The 22,546-nt window shown below is 36.8% G+C and overlaps 1 protein-coding gene across 3 annotated transcripts in view; it reads right to left on the bottom strand.

Annotated features, from left to right (window-relative positions):
- Window positions 1–22,546, bottom strand: part of LOC149829354 (uncharacterized) — a 43,776-nt gene that overhangs the window by 11,511 nt on the left and 9,719 nt on the right. For 2 of the 3 annotated variants that reach the window (XM_090018058.1, XM_090018060.1), the window contains exons 3-7: window positions 21,142–21,279; window positions 20,170–20,220; window positions 19,663–19,752; window positions 19,005–19,151; window positions 18,670–18,777 (exon numbers count right to left, since the gene is read on the bottom strand). In XM_090018058.1, coding sequence (XP_089874184.1) covers window positions 18,670–18,777; window positions 19,005–19,151; window positions 19,663–19,752; window positions 20,170–20,220; window positions 21,142–21,279 — 534 coding nt within the window. The remainder of the gene's footprint in view (window positions 1–18,669; window positions 18,778–19,004; window positions 19,152–19,662; window positions 19,753–20,169; window positions 20,221–21,141; window positions 21,280–22,546) is intronic. The other variant, XM_090018059.1, reaches the window with a different exon arrangement.

Genomic DNA, 22,546 nt, shown 5'->3' with positions numbered 1-22,546 from the left:
GGGTATATATATAAATATATATAGAGCTCCCATTTCTCTTGTCGTGACCTTGTGCCGATTTCTGTCAACTGTGTCAGTTTATGATAAAACAACCAAGTTTCTGCCACTAGTGTTTAAAAAAAAAAGGAGGTTGTCAATTAGCCTACAAATGGATACTTCAGCTAATTCGGGTCTTTCTTCCAATTTCCTGGGGCAACTAGTTTCGGAAAAGCTAACTACAAACAATTATCTGACTTGAAAAAGGCAAATTGCTCATTTCATTCGAAGTCAAGACCTTTCAGGTCACTTGGATGACTCCACTCCAATGCCTCCAGAATTCATCACAACTGAAGCCAAAGAGGATGGGGGATTGCCGAATATTGTTCGCAATCCTGCATTTGTTTCTTGGATGAAGCGCGATCAGGCCCTTGTCGCATACATCACTTCCACGTTATCACAAGAAGTACTAATCTCCATTCCTGATGATTGCACATCCAAAGTTTTGTGGGAGAATTTAGCTCAAACCTACTCTCAGATATCGGAGGCCAAAGTGTTATTTCTCAAACGCGAATTTCAAATGTTAAAGAAAGGGGCAATGAGCATCATTGAATTCTTGAATCAAGTCAAAAGCATTAAAGATCAGTTAGCCATGGTTGGATATCCAGTGTCAGACAAAGAAAAGGTGCAACAAACACTGAAGGCTCTGGGGCCAAGAATATCATGTTCTTGTGACGTCTTTATTGTGCCTACCTACACTACTCAGTTTTGAAGAATTACGTGCCAAACTCTTTCAGTACGTAATGACTCTAAAAAGCATGTTTAATGCTTCAGCAGGACAACCATCTACGCATGAGGTTCTTGCCACAGGAATAATAACTGATCGTTCACGAGGAGGACGTGGCAGAGGCAGGGGAACTCTAACCCAGGGTGGACGTGGGTTACTACCTACACCAAGTTCCAATGTCAGTTTTTCAAGAAATGTTCCCATGTGCTACCAGTGTAACAAACGTGGTCATATCAAAGCCAACTGCTGGTTCAATCCATAAAATCGAAATAGAATACAAAATAATAGAAATGTTGCTTCAGGAACTGCAGGTACATTTTGAGTCAGTGATGATGCTAAGGATCTTCTCTTATCTGCGATGACCAACTTGAATCTAAAACAGAATGATGATGGAATATGGTATGTTGACTCTGGGGCAGCAACACATGTCACTGGCAATGCAGGTAAGTTCTCTACTTTGACTCCTTATCTTGGTAAATCTAATATTGTAACTGGAGATGAGACTCACCACCCTATTTCAAACATCGCCAATGTTCTCATTCCCTTGTCTGAGTCATCTATTCCTTTATCTGATGTTGTTCATGCACCAAATATAAAGAAAAATATTATCTCTGTTTCTAAGCTTGTTGACTCTACCAATTCATCTGTGGAATTTACTCCTACTTCTGTCTTTGTCAAGGATCTTCAAACGAAGGAGATGTTTGCTAAAGGAGAGCGACGTGAAAACATGTATGTCTTCGATGAAGATTTAGCCTCCAATGTCCTGAAGCCCAAGTCTGATCATGTCTCCAAAAACGTCTTAAGTATATCCAAATGTAATAAGCCAGATCTCTGGCATTCCCATCTTGGTCATTGTAGTCAAGTCTTTATTGACAAGTTAGTGTCCAATGGTTTTCTTTCAGAGTCTGTTTCACCTTCATTGAAGGATAAAATGTGTCCCAGTTGTCAGGTCTGCAAAAGTCATGTACTTTATTTTCAACAAATAAATAAAAGAGCCTCCATGCCATTTGAAATAATATGTTCTGATGTTTGGGGTCCAACTCCCAATCCTTCCTCTTCGGGAAGCAAATATTATGTATCTTTTACAGACAATTTTTCTCGTTTTACCTGGTTATTCTTTATGAAACACAAATCAGAGGTTTTCCCCAACTTCCGTCACTTTCATGCTTATGTTAAAACTCAATTCTCCCAAAACATTCAAATTCTTCAATGTATTCCTCCAAAGAATTTTTAGATTTTCTTCAAGATAATGGGATACATCGTAGAGTTTCTTCCTCCCTATGCCTATCCTTGAAGATTTGTCTCCCTATTATGTTCTTTTTGGTGCACATCCTAATTATGATGAGTTACGAGTTTTTGGATGCACATGTTATGTACACATTGACAAATCCATGAGAACTAAATTTTAGAACAAAATCTCTATATGCCGATTTGTTGGTTATGCAGATTAACATAAGGGTTACAGGTGCTATGACCCTGCCAATAAGAAGATTAGAATTTCCAGAAATGTTGTTTTTGATGAAAATAGTTTTCTGGAAAGTAAAGCAAATCACAATCGAGAACATGATGACGCAGCTGGTAATTGGTATGATCCATGGCTTAGTGGTGAACTTATTTCACATACCGCCGAAGATACTATTTTGACTCCTGAGGGCATACATGGTGAGACGGTTTTAGATGATGCATCACAAACAACGTGTCTGAGATACAAAGGTAATGTGTACACCAGGAGACCCATAGAGCAAATGAATGCCCCAGCTGAAGAACACCTTGCATTGCCTGATAACAGAGAAGTACCAAGAAGATCAGGCAGGATAAGACATCCTATTGAAAAATGGGTTAGTTATGACAACTTTTCTATGGACTTTCAAATTTTTCTATCCAAGATTAAGAAACATGATGAACCACGCGGTTTTCATCAAGCAGTTCAATCCAACAAATGGATTGAAGCGATGAATGAAAAGATCGAGGCACTTCATGAGTGTCAAACATGGGAGATAGTTGGTCGTCCTCCAGATAAGAATGTTGTTGGTTCCAAATGGGTATATAAAATTAAATATAAACCGGATGGTAGCATTGAACGGTACAAGGCACGTCTTGTAGCCAAGGGTTTCACTCAAGAATACGGTCAGGATTACGATGAGACATTCAGCCCAGTGGTGAAAATGGGTACTATTCGCATCATACTTGGCTTGGCAATTGAACATGGTTCGATCCTTAGTCAACTTGATGTTAAAAATGCATTCCTTCATGGGAACTTAAAGGAAGAGGTCTACATGGAGCAGCCTCAAGGTTACACAGAAGGAGACCCAAAGGATTATGTATGCAAATTAACCAGAGCCTTTTATGGTTTGAAGCAAGCTTCCAGGTCAGGGTTCGAAAGCTTCTCCTTAGAGATTCAGAAGCATGGTTTCTTTCGTTCCCAACTAGACCATTCTCTGTTTATATACAGGAATGATACCACCCTGGTTTTCTTACTTATATACGTTGATGATATTGTGATCACTGGTAATGCTACTGACCACATTCAACGAATTAAAGCTTTATTGAGTATGCAGTTCAAAATGAAAGACCTTGGGAAACTGAGATACTTTCTTGGTGTAGAGGTGGACAGACGAGATAGCAAAATGTCATTAACTCAACACAAATACACTCTTGATTTTCTGGCTAAAGCAGGAATGACAGATTGTAAACCTCTATCCACACCCAGTGTTGTCAACCAAAGGCTCAGTATTTGTGATGGTGAGTTATATCCTGATGCAGTCAAGTATCGCAGTTTAGTAGGTATGTTGCAATATCTTACCTTTACTAGACCAGACATTGTATATTCTATTAATCAAGTATCTCAGTTCATGCATGAACCAAAGACTGGTTACATGGATGCTGTCAAGCGCATCCTCCGCTATCTAAAAAGCTCGATAGGTGATGGACTTACATATACTCAATCTTCATGGAAGTCACCAAAACATAACATACTGGCCTATACAGATGCAGACTGGGCAGGAGATCCAGATGAGAGGAGGTCTGTTTCAGGGTACTGTATTTTTATTGGAAGAAATCTTGTCTCATGGAGTAGCAGAAAACAAAAGGTTGTAGCAAGGTCTAGCACAGAGGCAGAATATAGATCTATGGCAGCCACCACTACAGAAGTAACCTGGATTAGGCATCTACTTACAGAGATGGGAGAGGATATCTCAAATTTGACACTTATGTGTGATAATAAAAGTGTTATACAAATTGCATTCAATCCCATTGATCACAGTCGCACTAAGCATATCGAGATTGATCAACATTTCATCAGACAAAGAGATTGAACCAGTTTATGTGCCTTCAGAAGACCAAGTTGCTGATATATTTACAAAAGGTCTTACAAGTCAACGTTTCTGGTATCTGAAGAACAAGTTGCACATGGTTCATTCCCATGCTCAACTTGAGAGAGGGTATTAGAATATATTAGAATGTGGGCTGGATATGGATCCATTCAATAAAGGACCCATATCCGTTCCAGGTTTTGTATTTTAATGTAATATAAGTTACTAATACAGGGGCACTTTTGTCCATGTACACAATATTGTAACCCTATTAATGTTAATAGAGTATTAACGCAGCCTGTGTGAGAAAACAGAGCTGCCGATTCCCAACAACAGCAAATCTCTCTCTCTCTCTCTCTCACACACACACACGTCTTTGATTTATGCAGCAAATCTGACACTTAGAAACAAAGAGTTTGTTATTTTTGAAATCAAAACATCTATATCCTTTTTATTTTTCCCATATCCAATGAATATACATTCAATGGCTTTTGGGGATAACTTATCTCTTTTGTAAAAAAGCACAAAACATTTACAACGAAAAATCATCAAACGCTTAAAATCGAGTGTCATCTTAAATAGCTTGCCATAGGGAGAAACATTTTTCAAAGAGGATGAGAGCATTCTATTTATCAAATAAGTTGAAGTTAGAACGGACTTGGCCCAAAAACTTTTGAGCATATTTTTTGAAATAAGTAGGGTTCTAGCGGTTTCCGCAATATGTCTACATTTTTTTTCTGCTAGCTCATTTTGTTCAGGAAATCTAGGGCAAGACTTTTAATAGCAAATACCATTTTGTTTCAAATAATTTTAAAATACATTTGATAAATATTCTCCACCCGAATCCGATCTAAGAATGAAAATGTTTCTTTTAAATTGATTTTTGATTTTCATGTGAAATTCTTTAAAGAAAAAAAACTTTAATTTAAGATTGAGGAAGTAGACCCATACATATCTAGTAAAATCATCAATAAAGGTAATATAATATGAGTAACCACCTTTAGATATAACCAAAGAAGGGCCCCGTACATCCAAATGCACCAACTCAAAAGGTCTCGTGGAAATAAAAGTTTTATTGAGAAACTGAATAAATTTTAATTTTTCAAGAATACAATCTTTGCAAATGATATCTTTTTCATTACAAAAATTTTTCCCAAAAGGGAAAAGATACATCTTTGAATAGCTTGAATGCCCAAGTCTTTTATGCAAAGTTTCAACATCTTTATCTTGGACGTAGTTACAAAAAGATTTCAAAGGAAGAGACAAAGAGTCCACGAAATAGAGACCTCCCCTCCTATAGCCTTGCCTAATCTATTTCCCGAACCCAAGATCTTGCACAGAGCAACCCTTATATGAAAAAGAGATTTAATATTCATGGTCAAAAATTTGAGAAACCGAAAAAATATTGAAATTTGATTTAGGAACTCGTACTTCGGGAACATTTTTTTTTTAAATCTTTAGAGTCAAATGTTCAAGTACTTTTTATTTTTAAAGCGGTTCCATCAACGGTAGAAGCACAAGACAAGTTTGAGTTGGTGCATATATCAAATAGGGCTTCTCATGTGGGATAATATGAAAAGAGGCTCTTAAATCAAGAATAAAAGAATACCTACCTGGAGAGGAAGAAAATACAATGGCGGCACACGATGCAGAAGATGATGTCTTGAGAATTCGTTGATGTGTCATGGTTATTTGACCACGTTGACCAATAATATCTTTAAGGTCACCTCTTTTGCCTTCTTCCTTCTTGAAAGTAGATTCTTAAACGGAAGTCACTTTGTTTTTAAGCTTTGGACATGGTCTAATATGACCTGGCTCATGACAAAAGTGACAAACGACCTTCCTTGATCCTCCATAGTTGTTATTCCATGAATCATTTTGCCTCCCAAAGTGTGGATGCTTATAAGTTCTCGCATTATTTTCGAGTCTAGATATCGCCATCAGATCATCTCTCCTTTTATTCATACTAAGACAAGTTTCTTTTTGGCATATATCGACAACCACATATTCTAGGGAAAGAGGTTTAGATCTGTAGAGAAGGGAAGATCTAACTTATTCAAATTCAGAGCAAAGACCATACAAAAATTGAAAAAATTATTTTTTTTTCATTTTATTATGACTAAATTCTACATCTTCGATAGCAACCCACTTAGGCTCCAAAATGGTCAACTTATCCTACAGAGATAGCATACTAAAAAAAATCTTGGATACTCATGTCCCCTTGCTTGGTAGTTCTAATTTTTTCCTATAAGAAATATTGCCTTGCAGTATCTTTTTGGGTATACATACCCTTCATAAAGAACCAAGTCATGTTAGCTTTACGAAATTTCATAATGTTAGCACAAATTTTAATGTCAACATTATTCATGAACCAAGAAGAAATTTTGGTATGATTACTCTCCCAATCTTTTACTTTGTTTTGATAATCACGAATGGCTTTGGCATAGTCATCTCCCTCAAGAGCTTTTTTTATATCTCCTTCAAGCTTGGTAAGCTTTAATTGTAGTTCGAGAATTATCCCTATCACATAACCCCAAAGTTTTTTTTTACCTTGAGGTTGTTTTCCATGGTGGTAGCCCACATCATATAGTCGGAGCCACTTAGCTTGAAGGATTGATCGATCTTGGCATCTTTCTCCATAATGAGGATGAAAAAAGATAGAGAGTGAAATAGATAGATAAAGAAGGTGGCAAACACACGTCCACCACAAGCTTTATTAGCACACAGTCCTTTGATCACCACAAACAACTTGCTTTAAGGTACTTCGGCTCTGATACCATGTAATGAAGTATACAGAAATATAAAACAAAAGCCTTCAAGGGCTAACAAGATCATAAACACAAAGTGCACATGCACAAGTCCACTAAGGGACAATACAAAGGTCAACAATGGCAACAACAAGAATACAAGAATAAAAAAATGTCTTTATTGCTAAAATGCTTAAGCACAAGCATGAAAAATACAAAGAGAATCATCCCTTATTTATATACAAAGAGGACCCAAGAAGGGCCATTGGGAGTGATCCCAACGGCCAGAAATACCACCGTTGGGACACTCCCAATGACTCTTTTGGATAAGGGATTACAAAGACTGTAATGCCCTTGACAAAAAGACGAAAATAAAAAAGGTGAAAACCCTAAAGTGTCCCTATTGAACACAACTAATTACAAGAGAATAAAAAGACCAAAATACCCCTAATGAGTATTTCCCATTACAACACATACAAATAGTGTAATATATATAGCAATCCATTTTAACACTATACAACCTCAAAGATCCAGAAACCAGCAGTATGACACCTTTGCCTCTATCTGCAGGTAGGCAGTACTAAAGATAGCATAAGGCAGCTTGTGAGTAAGCGCAACAACTTCCCCACAGGTATAACATCCTAGGATATAAAGAAAGTATTTTCAAATTTTCCTCGCTATACCTTCTTTAGTCCTAAGATGTGAATGGTTTCATCAATTGTTATGGTCATTTCCCTCATTGAAAACTAGGAAGTGTTTGTCTAAGATTCCAATGTTCCATTATTGCCGATGCAAGATTTCCATCGATGGGCATTTTTTAGAGCTGACAGGCGTCGTTGAAATATTGTTATTCTAGGAATCCTGGGAAAGCCTCTTGGAACTACTTGATGCATTCATCAAGCTGTTTTGGGACTGCACCCTGATTCGGGCATCCTTGTTGACTTGGACACTTGTGATTGATCCAAAACCTTCGCCCTAAGTTAAACTTACAGTCAGGTCATTGTTGAATCTGGGCAAAAGAGTCATTTTTAACCTTTTGTCTTGTATTGCTTTTGCCCCTTTCTTTTTTCTCTTTTTAACCGAGAGAAACAAGACAGCCACATGATGTCATGTCATAGGTTGCTGCACATGGCATGGCAACACAGTGAAAAGAAATGGAAGCCTCCAACAAGATCCACCACTATGCCAAAGTGTACACACCAAAAACGACAAATGGGCTCACTCACAAAACCCACACAAGTGGCAAGAACAAGAGGATAAAAAATAAATAGTATTTTATTGATGACCTTCATGCAAGAAGCATGAATAATAGGAGGAATGACCCTTATTTATATAAAATGGAAAGAGGGAGAAAGAGCTACAAACAGAGCAGTTGGACTAGCTTCAACGACTCCTTTGACTAGTCAACAATTCACCACTATTTATATACAATGGAGAGAGGGAGAAGGAGCTACAAATAGAGCATTGGACTAGCTTTGACGACTCCTTTGACTAGTCAACATTTTGTTGACTAGTCAAGGTCTAGTTTAAAAAGAACTAAACCTAGGTCTAAATGAACTAGACAAAAGAAAAAGAAATAAAAGAAAAACAAAGAAAAAAAAGAATATATTTATATATAGGTACAATTTTAACACTACCCTTCAAACTTATGGTACAATAACCAAAAGTTTATTTTGATGTAACATAAGGCAAATCAATAGTCTCACGTAGATACTCTTTTCGAACATAGTGACAATCAATTTCAATATGTTTAGTATGTTAATGAAAAGTACAATGGTTGACAATATAGATCGAACTCTTGTTGTCACAACACATGCGGGAGGTTCCATTCACTTGAACTCTTATATCAGCTAACAACCTTCTGAGCTAGACTACCTCCATCGTTGTAGTTGTCATTGTCCAATATTCAACCTCTGTTGATGAAAGCAAAATCTTATGTCACTTCTTGCATCGCCACGAAATCATAAATTCACCTAAGAAAACACAAAAAAACGTGTGGTTGAGTCCCGTTATTGAGATCACATCTCCAGTCAGCATCAATATAAGCAATTAAATCTAAAGAAGATAAAGCAGACAAAAAAAAGCCTTGAGAAAAAGAAGTCTTAATATATCTAATAATACACAAAATTGTTTTCATGTGAACAGAATTGAAAGTGTACAGGGGACTAGTTTTGTATACAACGTGTGTTATGTCAGGTCTAGTGATTGAAAGATAAGAGAGTGCTCCAATAAGTTGTCGGTAATGAATAGGATCTTCAAGAAGTTCTCCATCATTAATTCGCATCTTGGTGTTGGCAATCTCAGGGGTATCAACTCTAGTATCATTTGTGATTCCAGACCTGGATACAATATCAAAAGCAAATTTAGACTAAAATAATAAATATCCTCTACGAGAGTAAGAAACTTCAATTTTTAAGAAATATTTTAAGAAGCCTAAATTGATCATTTCAAAATGTTTTTTAAGAAGTTTTTAATATTTTCAACTCCCTGTTTATCTCCTCCAGTGATGATCATGTTGTCCACATAGAGAAGAAGAAGAAGAATATCTACATCAGAAATCTGTCAAACAAGTTCTAAATCCAATACCAAGCATAACTCGATAAAGCCCATCATACCAAGCTTTTTGTGCTTGTTTAAGTTCATAAGGAGTCTTTTATAGATGAAGAGCTTTACCCATAAGAACACTTATACTTGGTGGTGCCTCCATATAAACTTCTTCAACTAGGATTCCATTAAGAAAAACATTTTTGACATCTATTTGAAATATATAAGGTAATGCTATTAGGGTTCTAATAGTGGTCATTCTAGTGATGAAGCAAAGATTTTCACGTAATCTATATTATATTCTTGAGAATATTCTTTGACAACTAATCTGGCCTTATATCTTTCAAGAGTTTCACCACTCTTTGTTTTAATCTTGTATACCCACCTACAACCATGGTTGCCAGTCGAGGAAGAGGGAGCGAGAAGCGATACGGGACGACTTAAAAGCGAATCAAGAATCGTCTCGAAAGCGACCTAAGAAGCGAGGGGGAAGCAAAAAAAAAATACAAATACAAAAAAAATAAAAAAAGGGAAGAAGCGCGCTTCCCAAAAAAATCAACGCTTCCCCACTAGGCTAGGCGCATCTGGTAACTCTGCCTACAACCTATAGGTTTATTTCCTTTTAGAACATCTTGAATGGTCCAAGTATTAGTCTTTTCTAAAGCTTCTAACATTATTCTCATCGCTTCTACCCATTCAGAATCTTCTTTAGCTTGAGTATAGATTTAAGGTTCCATGTATGAATGAATCCACTGTAGTGTCCGAGTGGATATTGGCACTTCCTCTCGAACCATACTAATATAATATTATTTGATCAGATCATTTAATTATTTATTTCTCTTGGATTGAATTTTTTTCCATTTTTATTTCTAAACGTGTCTTTTTTTTTTTGCGGTCTATATCCATTATGTGGCATAGGGGTTACGTCATGTACAAAATTTAATAGTATACCACTCCTATGAATCGCTCGCAATGTCGTTGTATTTTGGGGAAAAAGAGTCGTAAGACAAACTTTCCAGGTAGTTCAGAAATCCTAGATGACCTAATTTGAACTTCAGATTGTTGAGCATATTTCTCCGGTGCACAAGTTTGGTTAAGGTTCCTACGGCTAAAACATTGTAAATAGTTTTTGTTTCTATGAGTTTGCTCTTCGGTAATTATAACATCGTGACCATTACCAAGATCACATTCATCTATTATATCAAGATCACTGTCAAGGTCACATTCATAATCACATTTTTCATAACTTAAATCAAATAAAAAAGAATACTCATATACTTCCCTTGCCCTTTCAAAGTCAAAGAAACTTTTTTTATAAGGTCACATTACATGAAACAAATAATTTTTTATTTTTAGGATAAAAGCAAATAGCCTTTTTGGTTATCTGCATAACCCAAGAAAGTACAAGGAATAGCATGAGAGGAGTTTATACAAACAAAACATTTGCACCAAAAAATTCTTAGTCTAGCATAATCAAAAGACACTTTAAAGAGTTTTTCAACTGGTGTTATGTTTTGTAAAGAAGAAGGCATTCTATAGATCAGATTCTTAGCAGTTAGGTAGCCCAAAATTCTTTAGCCCAAAATTCTTTTAGCCCTTGATTTGCTATTAGTAGAGTTATGGTTGTTTAATACCATCTATGTAACACAACCTCTTCTAACAGGGCATCGCACTCGTGTCGCACCTGCACCCAGGTGGGTACGACACTTGGACACAACTTACTTTGTGTTAGGTGAAGTCAACCACACTAAAGTCCATTTCTATCCAAAAGTGGATTCAGTTAACCCTAATCAAGTTTATTTTTATCTATATTATATATAAATACATAAATGCACACACATACACATAGTGTTAACTTAAAACTATTAAAAATTATATATATATATATACCCTCTTTGCACCCGTACCTGCATCCATATGTGCACCTATGTGACATAGGATACCATGCAAATTTAGATAATCTTTAACTTCCTTTGATAAAAATTCTCCTCCTGAATCAGTGCGAAAAATATAAATATCCTTTTCAAACTTATTTTTGACCAAGTTGCGAAATATTTGAAAATGTGAGAAGACTTCATACTTATGTTTGAGGAAGTAGATCCAAGTATACATAGAAAAATCACATAGTATGCATATCCACCCTTTGATATAATTGGTGTTAACCTCCAAACATCCGAATGTATTAGCTCAAACGGTCTAGAGAAAAAGAAAGTTCTTTCATGGAATGGTAATTACTTTATTTTACCAAGAATACAATCTTAATACGTAAAATTTTCAGAGTTACAAAATTTTGTCAAATTTGAAAAGTATTGGATTTTGGATACACTAGGATGACCAAATCATTTGTGCCATAAATCCAACTATAATTTTTAAACATTATAACAAAAGGTATTCTTAGGTATTTCCAAAAAAGTTCATATAATAGAAACCTTTCTCTATAGTTGTAAAACCACCCCCGACGATTTCGTCGGAGGGAGAGACATTTAAAAAAAATCAGGGAAAGGCGGTTCCCCCAAAATCGGGGATCCGCCTTCTCAAAATCGCGTAGAGGGGGGGGGGGGGGGGGATGAGGATAAACCTCAACCCCCCACGATCGATGGGAGGGGGTGAGGTTTATCCTCACCCACCGTGAAGGCTATAAAAAGCCCTCACGGTGCATCTCCTCCAGCCACCGATCAAGCAAGAGAGCGGCAGAGGGAAAGGGGCGTGAAGAAAAAAAAAGAGAAAAAACGAGAAAGTGCAAAGAGGGGAGACTTACTAGATTTTTGGCCGACGACGTAGGTAAGGTTCTTCTTCTCCTCCTTTCTTTTTTCAAGCGATCAGAAGGCCTACCATGGCTGCTGGCGATTTAAGGGAAGAATAAAAAAAATGTGGCCTTGCTGTTGAGAGAGAGAGAGAGGGTCGGTCGGCCGGCCCCTATGCAACAGAGAAAAAGAGAGAGGGGGCCGACTCCGGGGGCGACCCATCTACATCTGAGAAGACGGAAGGTGTTGTGCCCCTTCTGCCCTTTTCTTTACGCGTGGCAACCAGACCAAGCCGGTATGGGTGCAACCCAGACCGCTTGGTTCGGTCTGGGTCGCACCCAAACCAAACAAGTATCGGATCGAACCGGTTCAGACCAAACCAATTCAAATCGAGTCGGTTGACTAGGTCTCGATTCTCGGTTTGGATTTGGTCTGATCGGAACCAAACCGAATATGAATCCAGTCAGTCTGGACCGATCCAAAGGAAACTAGATCCAGATAAATATGGATCTGAATTTGGATCCTGTTTGATAGATATGGTTCAAGAACAAAATTGAATCTGGTTCGAATCAATACTGGATCCAGATCAGAACTGGATCTGGATCCAATCTGACATTCTGGATCCAAATCAAAGTTGAATTTAGATTTAAACTGGATGGATCAGTTCTGGATCCAGATCAAAACTGGGTCTAGATCCAGTTTGACAGTTTCGGAACCTAGATCAGAAATGGATCTGGATCCAGTTTATGAGTAATTACAAATTTTGAGAATCCAATTGAGTTTCGAACCTAACCTAAATGGGTCGAGACTAGGTTTGGTAAACCTAGTGCTCTAAGTTCAAACCAAACTTGTTTTGACCTAGGATGAGTCGGGTCAAATCATAACTATCAAAATGACCAAATTACCCTTGTGTGTACCCAAGATCCGATTAGCTAAAATGGGCATAACTTTGCACTTCGAACTCATAATTGAGTGAGGTTTGGTGTGTTAGACTCGTATCGTAGAAGAAAATCTATTTGTCCTCTGATTCTGGTCAAATCATAGGCACAAAATTGAAGGTCTAATAAGCCAACTCATGAGAGGTATTTTGATAATTTTGTAAAAATATAAGTTATATGTATTAACATGAACATGCTTGAGACTTATTAACATGAACACGCTTGTGCGATGATCAGATCCTACAGTTAGAGTCTTTTGAGACTTGTTTGCGACCAGAGCACAACATTCGTATTCAATGTAAGAAATATTATAAGTAATTTTGGTTGTGAATAAACATTTTTTTTGTTGCATGTTATTGTTAATGTTGTGTACTAGAATGATTAGAAAGATAATCCTTGAGTGTAAATATGATATGCATAAAATGACCATGCATGAAATTATGAGATGATTGCATACTCATGTTAGTCGTAATATATCATGCATATTAGAAAGATATTGCTTTTGTGATAGTATATCTATGTTATGATTTACAAATAAGATCACGATGAGTTTGTGATTAGACTTGAATCCCTTTATTATAGTCATGTCATGTGACTTTTACATTGAGATTAGCATGCATAAACCCTTAAATACTGAAAGTGGCGACCTGTAGAAAGGGCTACCTGGTTCGCGGCTAGGCAACCACCATGAAGAGTGAACCGCCGGTGATTTAATGATGTAGGAACTCCACATCGTTGCGTGCTTAGTATGAGATAATTGTGAACCATAATGCCATTATGAGATTAAGAGTGAGATATGTCGTGATCATTTCACGATATCACTCGTGAGATAACGAGTGAAACACAAGCTTGAAATGTATAAACTTAAGATACGACTTAAGGTTATATTCACACAGTGTTTGAGACTCTAGACAACTATAGATGGTTGAAAGCCATCATGGTTAGGATATAACATGAACCATGCCGAGATTGAGATTGAGTCTGACTTTCCGGCTAACTACCGGTGGGGTCCCTTTTTGTTTCATTGCAGTACCTGGTGATTCAGGGATCACTGGTAGTGTATAGTTCATAGTCTGGTCAACATATAGAATTAGGGTGTTCTACGCGGGTTGTTACGCCTATAGAAGTCTACGACCGGTATAGCCAACCTAGTATTTGGTGTGAATGAGTATTTGAGAGAGTTAAATGGGAAATAATTAAAAATACAAACCTTGTATGATGTGTTGAAAAGTAAACTCAATCTATGGGCTTTGAGCCTACTAGAGTTGAAAGTTAAAGTTCGTATTTGCTTATAATTATTTCTTACTAGGTTGTAGACTCACCCCTTATATAATTACAACTGTAGGTTTCAGACAGGACGTGATCGACTACTTCGGCAGAATACTTGGTAGTTTTTATTTTCTTGTCATTGAACATTTATGTACTTGTTATTTTCTTATATTATGAATGATGAACTTTGTGAAAGAAAATGAGTTATTGAAAAAAGAATAAAAAAAATTAGCTATGTTTTCTCTGTGTGAACTCTGTATGCTTTTTCTCTGTGAAGTAATACCCAACCGGACTCGAACTCTCGAGGTCCCAGATCGGCGTGTTACAATGGCCTTCCCAAATCAGCTTCTCTAACTGGCGATCATGTACCTAACAACCATCAGAAAAGGAGACATTATATCAATAGTCAAATATTTGTGAAACTAATAAGAGATTTAAATTTAACTTAGGAATATATCTAACTTTTGAAATGATACATTTTTTGGAGTTTTTGTAAAATCTTTTGGAAATTTCTTATTCTTTTTAAACATTTGACATGCTTCAGTTGGTATGACATCCGGATAAAGATTTACTATTAGGGGTCACATAAAAAAAAGACACCATAATCAAGAAGACAAGGACTTTTACAGAGATCGGAGAAGGATGAAATTGTTGCTCCAATTGAAACTTCATTTGAAAAAGATACCCCTTTGTAAGAGGTTGAAGAATTTTCATAAGTTGTGACATCGATACGGGTGCATCATGAGGTTTGTTTTCAAAGAGCCAACTGAAGCCACCTTATTTTCCTCCCTTCTAAACTTTGGGCATTGAGGTTTAATGTGCTCAGGTTCATGAGAGTTATAACAAATAATCTTTTTTTGTAGTAATCATTCCCTTGTTTCCAATAAGGCTTGTTATCATATTCATTTCCATGATTCCAATGAGTTGGCTTGTAGCGGCACATGTAGTCTTCCGGTTTAGAGACGGCCAAAACGAAGTTGGCTTCATTTTTCAAAGAGTGCCCTTTTAACTTATTCTCTTTCATACTCAATTCTTCAATAGAGAGACGAAACACTATGTAATCCTCAAGAGTCAAGAGCGACCTTGCACTGATACCATCAAAAGAAATGAAAGTCTCCAACAAGATCCACCACAATGGCAAAGTGTACACATCAAAGCCACAAACGAGCCCACTTACAAAACCTACACAAGGGACAAGAATAAGAGGCTAAAAAATAAATAATAATTTATTGATGACCTTAATGCAAGAAGCATGGATAATAAGGGGGAATGACACCTATTTATTTACAATGAAGAAAGGGAGAAGGAGACTCTAAAAGAGTCGTTGGAGCCCGTCCAAGGCTACAAATAGAGTTGTTGGACTAGCTCCAATGACTCCTTTGACTAGTCAACATTTTGTTGACTAGTCAAGGTCTAGTTCAAAAAGAACTAAACTGAGTTCTAAATGAACTAGACAAAAGAAAAAAAATTAAAGAAAATTAAAGAAAGAAAAATTATATTTATATAAATATATATTATATATATAAATATACATATATGTACAATTTTAACAGTCAACAATTGTTGTGCATGGCATGGCCATGTGCAGCCAATAAATGTTGCACATTATTGCCTCCATCCCTTTCTTTTCACCCTTTTAGACCAAGGGACACAACAACAATATGCTGCCATTGTTGACCATGTGTAACCAACAAATATTGTGCATACCATAGTTGCGGGCAACATCTGCACTGCACATGGCAATGCCATGCACAATGTGACATCCATAGGCCCTTATAAAAGGGTCTCCACCAGGGCAGTTTCAAAGAGAAAGAAAGGAAATAGGGGAAAAAGAGAAAGAAAGAGAGAAGGAAAAACATAATTTTTTTAGTTCTCTCAATTTCCTACCTTCAATATCCCGGTTATTTTTGTGCATTACAAAAGAGAACTTGGTTACCCATCCACCATGCACGTTTGCTAAGCCCACATGTTATGATTGAAGTCCATTCTTCCTTCTAAGTTTGGATGACTGCCATTTTTTTACAGTTTTTCTTCAAATCTCACCCTTTTTTATTTACTTCGAAAAATGTCATATTTATGAGTGTGCAGTGTTCTCGTCCCTTCAGACGAGGATGATGTGCCCAAGGCCCTTCTTTGCTCGTTCTGCACCTTCCTCGAGCCTCGCATACCTTTGTTCTCCCTCGAACAAGCTAGAGTGAGCAAGGTGGGAAAGAGCTTTCCCATCAATGCTCCAAAAGCCAAGACAAAGGAGCCTGCATGAGGTTGTTGGGAAAATGATAAAAGGCTAAGAAAATAGCAACAAAATTAAGAATATAGGAGAGAGAGTGTTCACCATGAGCTTAGTAGCCCTTCCTACGATCTTTGGTGAGCACGACACGATTGGTTGAATGATTAAGCAATGTGATCCTCCAACGGTTCCAAACTTAGAGAGGTGAATGGACTTCAATAGACAATTTATGAGTTTAACAAGTGTACACGATCGGGGAGGGGAGGGGGGGGGGGGGCGGAGGGGGATTTGGCAAAGTTCTCTCTTAGGATGCACAAAAATGGCCAGGATATTAAAGGTAGGAAAATGAGATAATTAAAAAAGTCATTGTTTTCCCTTTTTCTCTTTCCTTTTCTCTCTGAAACCGGGCACATCCCCCCCCCCTCCCACCACCACCACCACCACACACACACACACAAAAGGAGGGGGTAGAAATGCTTTTATAAGGGACTTGGGATGCCACACTGCACATGGCATTTCCATGTGCAGCACGATTGTTGAGCACGGCATAGCCATGCGCAGCATAGCTGCCTCACATGGCTATGCTATGTGAAGCATTTGTTGGTTTCGCATGGTCAACAATGGCAGCATGTCGTTGTGAACCCTCTCTTGGTTAAAAAGGGACAAAAGCAATAATGTGCAACATTTGTTGGTTGCTTATGGTTATGTCATGCACAACAATTGTTGTTGTGCATGGCAACATGTGGTCACCGTATCACTCTCTCTTGGTCAAAATGAGAGAAACAGGACAAAAGAAATACAAGACAAAATAAAAATGACTCTTTTGCCCATGAGAGTATAAAAATACTCAACAATGGCCATCTAACTCCAAGTTTGACTTATGATTTAGACATGGGTAAGTATGGTCAATCTAACTAGGTTTTAACCATTGGCATAAACTTTGATTTAAGCTAGGTTCGGGTTAGATTAAGCCTAGCCTAGGTGAGGTTTGGTTTAGTTTTGACTGCATTTGACTGAGCTAGGTATGACAAAAGCTAAAATAGGTTTGACTAAGGCTTTTATATTGGCCTTTGACTAGGTTTTATGTAAGATTTAGGCCTAGTGCTTAACTGATCTTTACTAGGGATTTTTTTCCTTGGCTTGGCCTCGACTCGACCTAATTTGACTTGGTTTAACAGGATTTGACCTGGGTACGACATGCCTGGCCTAACATTGTCTAACCAGTTTTACATACGTTGGTTTCGGTTGACTAGGCTTGAGTCGCTTGACCCGGTTGGACCCGATATGACCCAGTTTTACCCAGCTTAACTGAGTTTTACTAAGGCTGAACCTAATGGATTGGGGTTTGACCAAGCCCATGCTTGGTTCAAACAGAGCTTCTCGACCAAGATTTGACTTGGTCTAGGATTAAGGCTTGGGATGGGTCCGACCTGCTCTCCAAACATTGATTCCCAAAGTTTGGGAGATTTTCAAACTAGTATTCTTTGGTAAAATTTGGTGTCTACACATGCATATGCATATGCACACAACATCACTAATAGTAATAAAACCAAGACTAGAATAGAAAAATGAAAAAGCATTGTCAACAAGGCATGGCCTTCTCCTATTGTCCAGCACAAAGTCAAGATGACTCACCCAAAATAGTAACGGCCAATCACCCCAAGTGATCATCACAATCAAATGAAAGTTTCAAATGAAGCTCCTAAATCCATTACACTTTGTTTAAGGGGATAAAGCGCAGATAATGGAAATAGTCAAGTTACAAAAGAATAGCTCTTACTAGTTTAATCAAGATTAATAAGTTTTTGTGCAACAAAAAGATCATGATATCTGAATTTCAAGCATATATGAAATTAAGGTCGGCTATCAAATATTTCCAATGTACTATTGACAATGTAAGATTCAAACAGAAACAGAAAAGCAACAGACAGAATTACATTTATTAGGTTCACACAAAAACAGCATGAACAGTATATCATTCCAAGAAATGTGATTTTTTTCCTTTTTTACTTAGTTAAATGCTTCAATACATCCTAAAGAATTGTAAAAGAGATGCCATCTGAGCCTACACATGCAAAGAAGTTTAATTACAGTCCTCTGTAGTCTTAGAACTTTTAAAAAGTTACCTTGGGAATGCCAGGACTAATTGCAACCAAATCCTCAAGGGACTCCACCTTTTCCAGCGGTAAAGAACTGTACAGTTCATCCACATCATTAAATTCTTCAAAGTCCTCCTTCATAAGAAAACAAATAAATGAAAAATTCAATGCCAAAGAAAACATGATTCAATAGAATAGTATAGCAATGAAAACTAACGAAAAACCATCTCATTTTTTTCTAACGAAAGAGTCGTCCTAACATCTGGCCTAGTGTATGCATTCCGCGAAAGAGTCTTCTTGACATCTGGCCTAGTGTATGCATTCCAAGAAGAAAACAAAGGATATAACAAACAGAGATTCACCTGATTACGCTCGACATAGTCATCAAGAAAGTCCTTGACATCATTGACTTGCTCTGGACTCAATTCATCATTATCTAACAGTCGCAAAATCAACTCTAGCTTCATTATATGAGCCTTATGGCGAGCAATAGAAGCCTCCAAATGCGCCTATATAAGTCAGAAGTTTGCCAAAGAACACAGAAGAAAAAATATCTAATTTTATGCTGAAGATCCAAAATAAAAAAAAAAAGACAAGAAATACTATGAGAAATCCGAGCACTAGCTATTATAATGAATATCCATCATAGCTCATTTACTATTACAAAATTATTTATATGCTATGGATTACTCATGAAGAAATCTCAAATAGAGAAAAGGAGGTGGAGGCGCGTGGGGAAGAGCATGATAATTATTCAATAAGAAAAGAAATAAGAAAACCAAAAATGGAAAAAGGTTCTCACAGTATTCAGGAGAGATGAATCCTAAAGAAAAATAAAATAATATTAAGATAATCATAAAGATGAAAAGCACAAATAAACACATGTTAACTCAAAAATGATTGCCAATTCAATGCAATCGACTTGGCTTCAATACATTTCAATGGAATATTATTTATGTCATACAAAATTTAGTTTCTAGAAAGGGAATCTAAGCAGTAATTGTAGTCTCTTGCCCTTACCAGTCTAGGTGGTCTTGTCTTTCCTTTCTTCACAGAGAGCCCTTCAATATCAGCTTCAAAGTAGTCGATCTGTGACTCCAATTCCCCTACCTGAAAAGGAATCAGAATATGTTGGATATCAATACTATGAGAAGTTGTTCATCAACACATAAAGGAGGAGAATAAAAATAAAATGAAATCACCTTTCAAAAGGCCAAAAGAATAGCCATATCCATTGAGAATGTTAGCAATCATTAGTAATTTAATTACCAAGACATTTTGAAACAAGGCAGCAGGTGAAAATAAGCAAAGGCAAAAGGCTAAAACTGATAACATCCAAAGAAAAACATATCACATCTCATAAGTGAAGGATAACAATCTAGTGGTAGTCTACTTCAGAAAATAATTCCAGTTGGGCATGACACAAATGTCATCCTTACCAAAATATTTGCAGAATAATGGCTCAAACACATCACGTCTCATAACTGAACAAAACCAGAAAAGTAAAAAAAGGAGCCTTTTACATACCACATTATTCAACCAATCCCTTGTCTCTGACTTAGCCTTCTCCTTTGGATCCTATCACAAACAAAAACATGATATCGAACAAAATATCAACTGCCAGAAGAACACAAATGTATATGGATAGTTTACCTTCCACTAAAATACCATTAGGAAGGGGGGAAAATGCCGTATGGCAAAGCAATTATTAGAAAACAAAAAATCCTGACACGAAAAAGAAACTGCAAAAGTCGCAAGACTTTCCCTTTGCTAAATAAGCAATATTTGTATTAGCTATTTTTTATTATTTTAGAGGGAAAAAAAGGAAAGCAAAACTGCAGTAAGATGTTGATTTTGTTGCTTTCCACAATTTGCAAATGTCAAAAAATTAAAGACAATTTGTGCATATGTTTATGTTTAAAATAGGTGACAAGAATGATAAGGGATGGATTTCTTAATTGGGCTTTTTGATCTTGGCCTGCACGGACTCTGATGATGTGAAGGTGATGTCATGGTGATCTTTGAGGTTCAAAGTTCAGATGCATAATACCATTCTGTTAATAATTCCTACTATCTGCCATTAAGAAAAAAGATTATAAGGTTAAAAGCATGGATCAAAGGTTAAGAGAAGTGAGTGAACACACAGCCACATGCATCACACAAGCATGCAAGTACACATACACACAAACACATGAAGCATGCAGCTTGAAACTAATGCAATCAACATTTAGTCATTTACATTATTATATCTTTAACTTTTTTTAATGATCAAACATCTAATATGATGCCAGTGTGCAATGCAATGGAAATCCAAATTTGACTAACACAGGCGTGAATCCTTTTGGAAAAACAGAGACATTTTTGTCTTTATGTTGAGTGTCCAGGTTTACAACAGATAGAAAGTGCATTCAAGATTCGCAAGATGCTTCACACATCCATGGATGCACAGACAAAAGTTCAAACTGTTATAAAAGAAAAGATGAAATATGAAACACTTACAGTTTTGGGCTGTTGACCTAATCCTTCTTTAGAGAACGCTTTTGTCTTAGTCTCCTTTTCACAGACCTTAAACCTTTCCATCTCCCGCTCAATAAGTTTCCGTGCATCCAGCAGAGCCTGCTCATAAGATGCACTAACCTATGTCAACATATATCACAAAATGCATTGTGAACTCCAAGACCAATTGCCACATTTAGATATATGGCAAATTCATTCACCATCACTGAAATACATTCAGCCTACAAAGCAAGGATTATAATCATGAAAGCAGACCTTTGAACATCCATGGCAGATGCAAAACCTCGTACAGGAAAATACCTCCAATCAACCCCATGAATGTGATTTACATGTTTTTAGTGGGAATTGGCTTTGGAATAGCTGGTATCCTACCTATGTACAGTTTTTTTTCTGGTGATGCAAAAATAGACAGTTGTAAATACACCAATTTTCCCCAACTAAAAAAAACATGTTTTTTTGTCCAAAAAAAATCAAGGGTTGATTCCCAGTAAAACGACTAAACTGAACGCATTTATGAGGTTAGATTGAGGCCAAAATGATTTGCATTGAGAAATTCCAACTAGATTGTACATACAACCAGGAGCGGAACCAAGGGGGGCAGGCAGGAGCCCAAGCCCCCCCCACCCAAAAAAAAAGGATTTTTAAAAATAATAATAATAAGCATGTATGGGGGGTCTCGACTCATATGAGTAATATGGGTCCAAGCCCCCCAACAGTAAAAACAAAAAGGTGGGTCGGCTAGGCCACTCCTTTGGTGGGTCTCCATGCAAAACTACAATAACAATAATGAGAAACAACTCACTAAGAAAAGGTGGTCTCAGTGCAAAAATATAATGACTAATATGTCCATACCAAAAATCTACAACAACAATATCTGTCATCATGTGCCCATGCTTTCAGTATTCCCAGACTAACCAAAACAACCATCCCAAATCCCAAAATACCAAAAGCATCCTCTCAAGCCAATGCCACAAATACCCATTAGCGGTTTTCTCGGGAATGAAAAATTTCGTGATAAATTAAGAAAAATATTGTCATTTTCGAGAATCCACAGGCAATATTAACAATGTTAATGCCTAAAAAAGTATGGAAAATAGAACGGCATTAGCAGTTTAAAGAAGTGTTAAAAATCCTGCAAAATCATAATATTTTCTAAATATTGACTTATTTAGGAAATATCAGATTTTATCAAGATGTCAGTTGTTAAAATTATTATGATAAAATCATGTATTTTCAAATTATCATCAATGTTTGTTACATAGCAGGTTGCAACCGTAGGTAAATTTTACCAATTACACATTTTTTTAAAGTAACACCTAAAAAAGCATGACTTTTACCCTTGAGCCTCAAAGTTACAAACATGTTTTATCTTTTTGGACATGTTTTT

Source organism: Nuphar pumila, chromosome 9, assembly GCF_984573655.1.
Source record: "Nuphar pumila chromosome 9, dmNupPumi1.hap1.1, whole genome shotgun sequence".
NCBI lineage: Eukaryota > Viridiplantae > Streptophyta > Magnoliopsida > Nymphaeales > Nymphaeaceae > Nuphar > Nuphar pumila.
This window is presented reverse-complemented; position numbering and strand designations above follow the sequence as displayed.